Source organism: Nanorana parkeri, unplaced genomic scaffold, assembly GCF_000935625.1.
Source record: "Nanorana parkeri isolate BGI_ZX_2015 unplaced genomic scaffold, ASM93562v1 scaffold2772, whole genome shotgun sequence".
NCBI lineage: Eukaryota > Metazoa > Chordata > Amphibia > Anura > Dicroglossidae > Nanorana > Nanorana parkeri.
Window position 1 is genome coordinate 38,063 of NW_017309040.1, and position 1,901 is coordinate 39,963.

Below are 1,901 nucleotides of genomic sequence, written 5' to 3' on the forward strand. Positions count from 1 at the left end.
CAGGCTAAACACCACAGTCAGCCCCTTCCCATCTCCAGCCTACCCTCCAATGCCACCCCCTTCCCATCTCCAGCCTACCACCAAGGCCACCCGCCCTTCCTCCCATCTCCAGCCTACCCTCTAAGGTCAGACTCGTGATGGCTGTAGCCCCATTTTAGTCATTCTGGATGCAGTAAGATCTGCTGAGCATCTTGCTGGAATTGCATCATCTTATTGCCAGAAAGGTGCTCTGAAGATCTCGGTAAGGGAAACATGGAGAACGCCGACAGACCAGCACATGTGTATTACATGGCTGATGGTGTAAATGTTAAGAGTATTTGTGCTTTAAATCTACCAGGAATGATTATGGAGGACAAATGGTTACCAATTCTGTGATTGCTGACAGATGATTGGCCCCTGTGTGGTTTGGGCTGGAGTTAGTGAGTGTCCAGTCTAACAATCATATTGGCTGCCAATAGAGGATGCAGAACATCCTACGCACAAGGCATCATACAGGGGAACATTGATCTACAGATTATCGGTGGGAGGGGGGTTAGGTGCTTTAAAACCCTATATTCTAATTAATCGCCACTCATTGGGAAAGTCATACCAAAACCTGATCTCTGGGGGTACAGCCATCACGAGCCCTCCAATGGGGGTACAAGTCTTATTTTTAGGAGTGACAAAGACACCAACCTGTTTCTTCCTCTTTAAGCCTTGCCATCACGCAGGCCTTCACCTCTAAACCAATGGCTTTGGATAGTGGCGGGGGCACAGCATTACCAACCTGACAAAGAATGAGAGAGAGTTCAGCACACGATGAATGAAGGAATGACATCAATACATTCGGCATCAATGGAAGTAAAAATATTAAGTTGGGTAAGCCTGAAACATTAGTGTAGCGCCTCTGCAGTCCTCTGTTTATTGCTGTAGTCAGTCTATGCATCCATTGTTCAGCAGGTTGTCCCTGAACCTGGTACTAGGATAGTCGCCCCCTGTCGCCGGGATGGGCTCCAGCATAATCTGGTAATTGACCTCCCAGTGTATACGAGTATATCTGACCAATCCCTGGAGGGCAACTCTGGTATGGCTGGGGAAGATAATACTCGGGAGCACCCCTCCAGAACCCTCCCCTGGGAGGAGGCCTTTGTGTTTGCAAGATGTCTGGCCTGGGCATCAGCATGTGGCATGTGCTGGGGGCTCCAAGAGGCCGAACTGGAAGGATCCGCTTACCGAGGAGCGTCAGGGGAGCTGCCATTTGGATACTGTAAGATTTTTTTTACTTTAGAGAAGCCAGCTGGTGCACTACAAGTACCAAAACTGCTCAGGGCTCAGTCACACGAGATGCAGTGGCCCGTAGCCACGCCCTCCAGCCGCACAGGATCGCAAGGCACATTGTGCCTGCGGTCCGATCAAAATGCTACAAGCACTATTTTGATCGCATCGCACAGGGCCAGACAAAGGCACAATGCAACTCGCGATCCCATGCGGCGGCTCGCTTTGTGGCCGGAGGGCGTGGCTACGGCGCCATTCACTCGAACGGCCCGCCACGCCCCCTCCTACCCCACTAAAAAGTAAAGCCGGCCGCAATGCGAGGCAGTGCGTTCCAGCCAAAAATCGGGCCGGAACGCACTGCATCTAGTGCGACTGTGCCCTCAGAGACATAGGCTTATCCTGGCTGCTCTCTGCTCAAGAATATCTTTCTACGCTCTCATTAGGACCCGTTGCCATTGCTGCCAGGGAAGACCCCTGTCCTCTCCTTGTTCTTTCTGGTATCCTGCAACCCAAAAACCTCTGAATACCCAGCAATACTAAGACCCTAAAAACTCCAGGCTGCTCATTACAAGGGCCGGTGTTATAGAGCTGAGGAAAAGGGGCCGGTAACTGCTGAACAGGTAGAAGGACCCAAGATTACCAGCTCC

General features: G+C 51.3%; 1 protein-coding gene across 1 annotated transcript in view; it reads right to left on the bottom strand.

Moving 5' to 3' along the window:
• DNMT1 (DNA methyltransferase 1) overlaps window positions 1–1,901 on the bottom strand; it is a 41,285-nt gene that overhangs the window by 215 nt on the left and 39,169 nt on the right. The window contains exon 33 of the mRNA XM_018574153.1: window positions 676–766. Within this exon, the coding sequence (XP_018429655.1) occupies window positions 676–766 (91 nt within the window). The remainder of the gene's footprint in view (window positions 1–675; window positions 767–1,901) is intronic.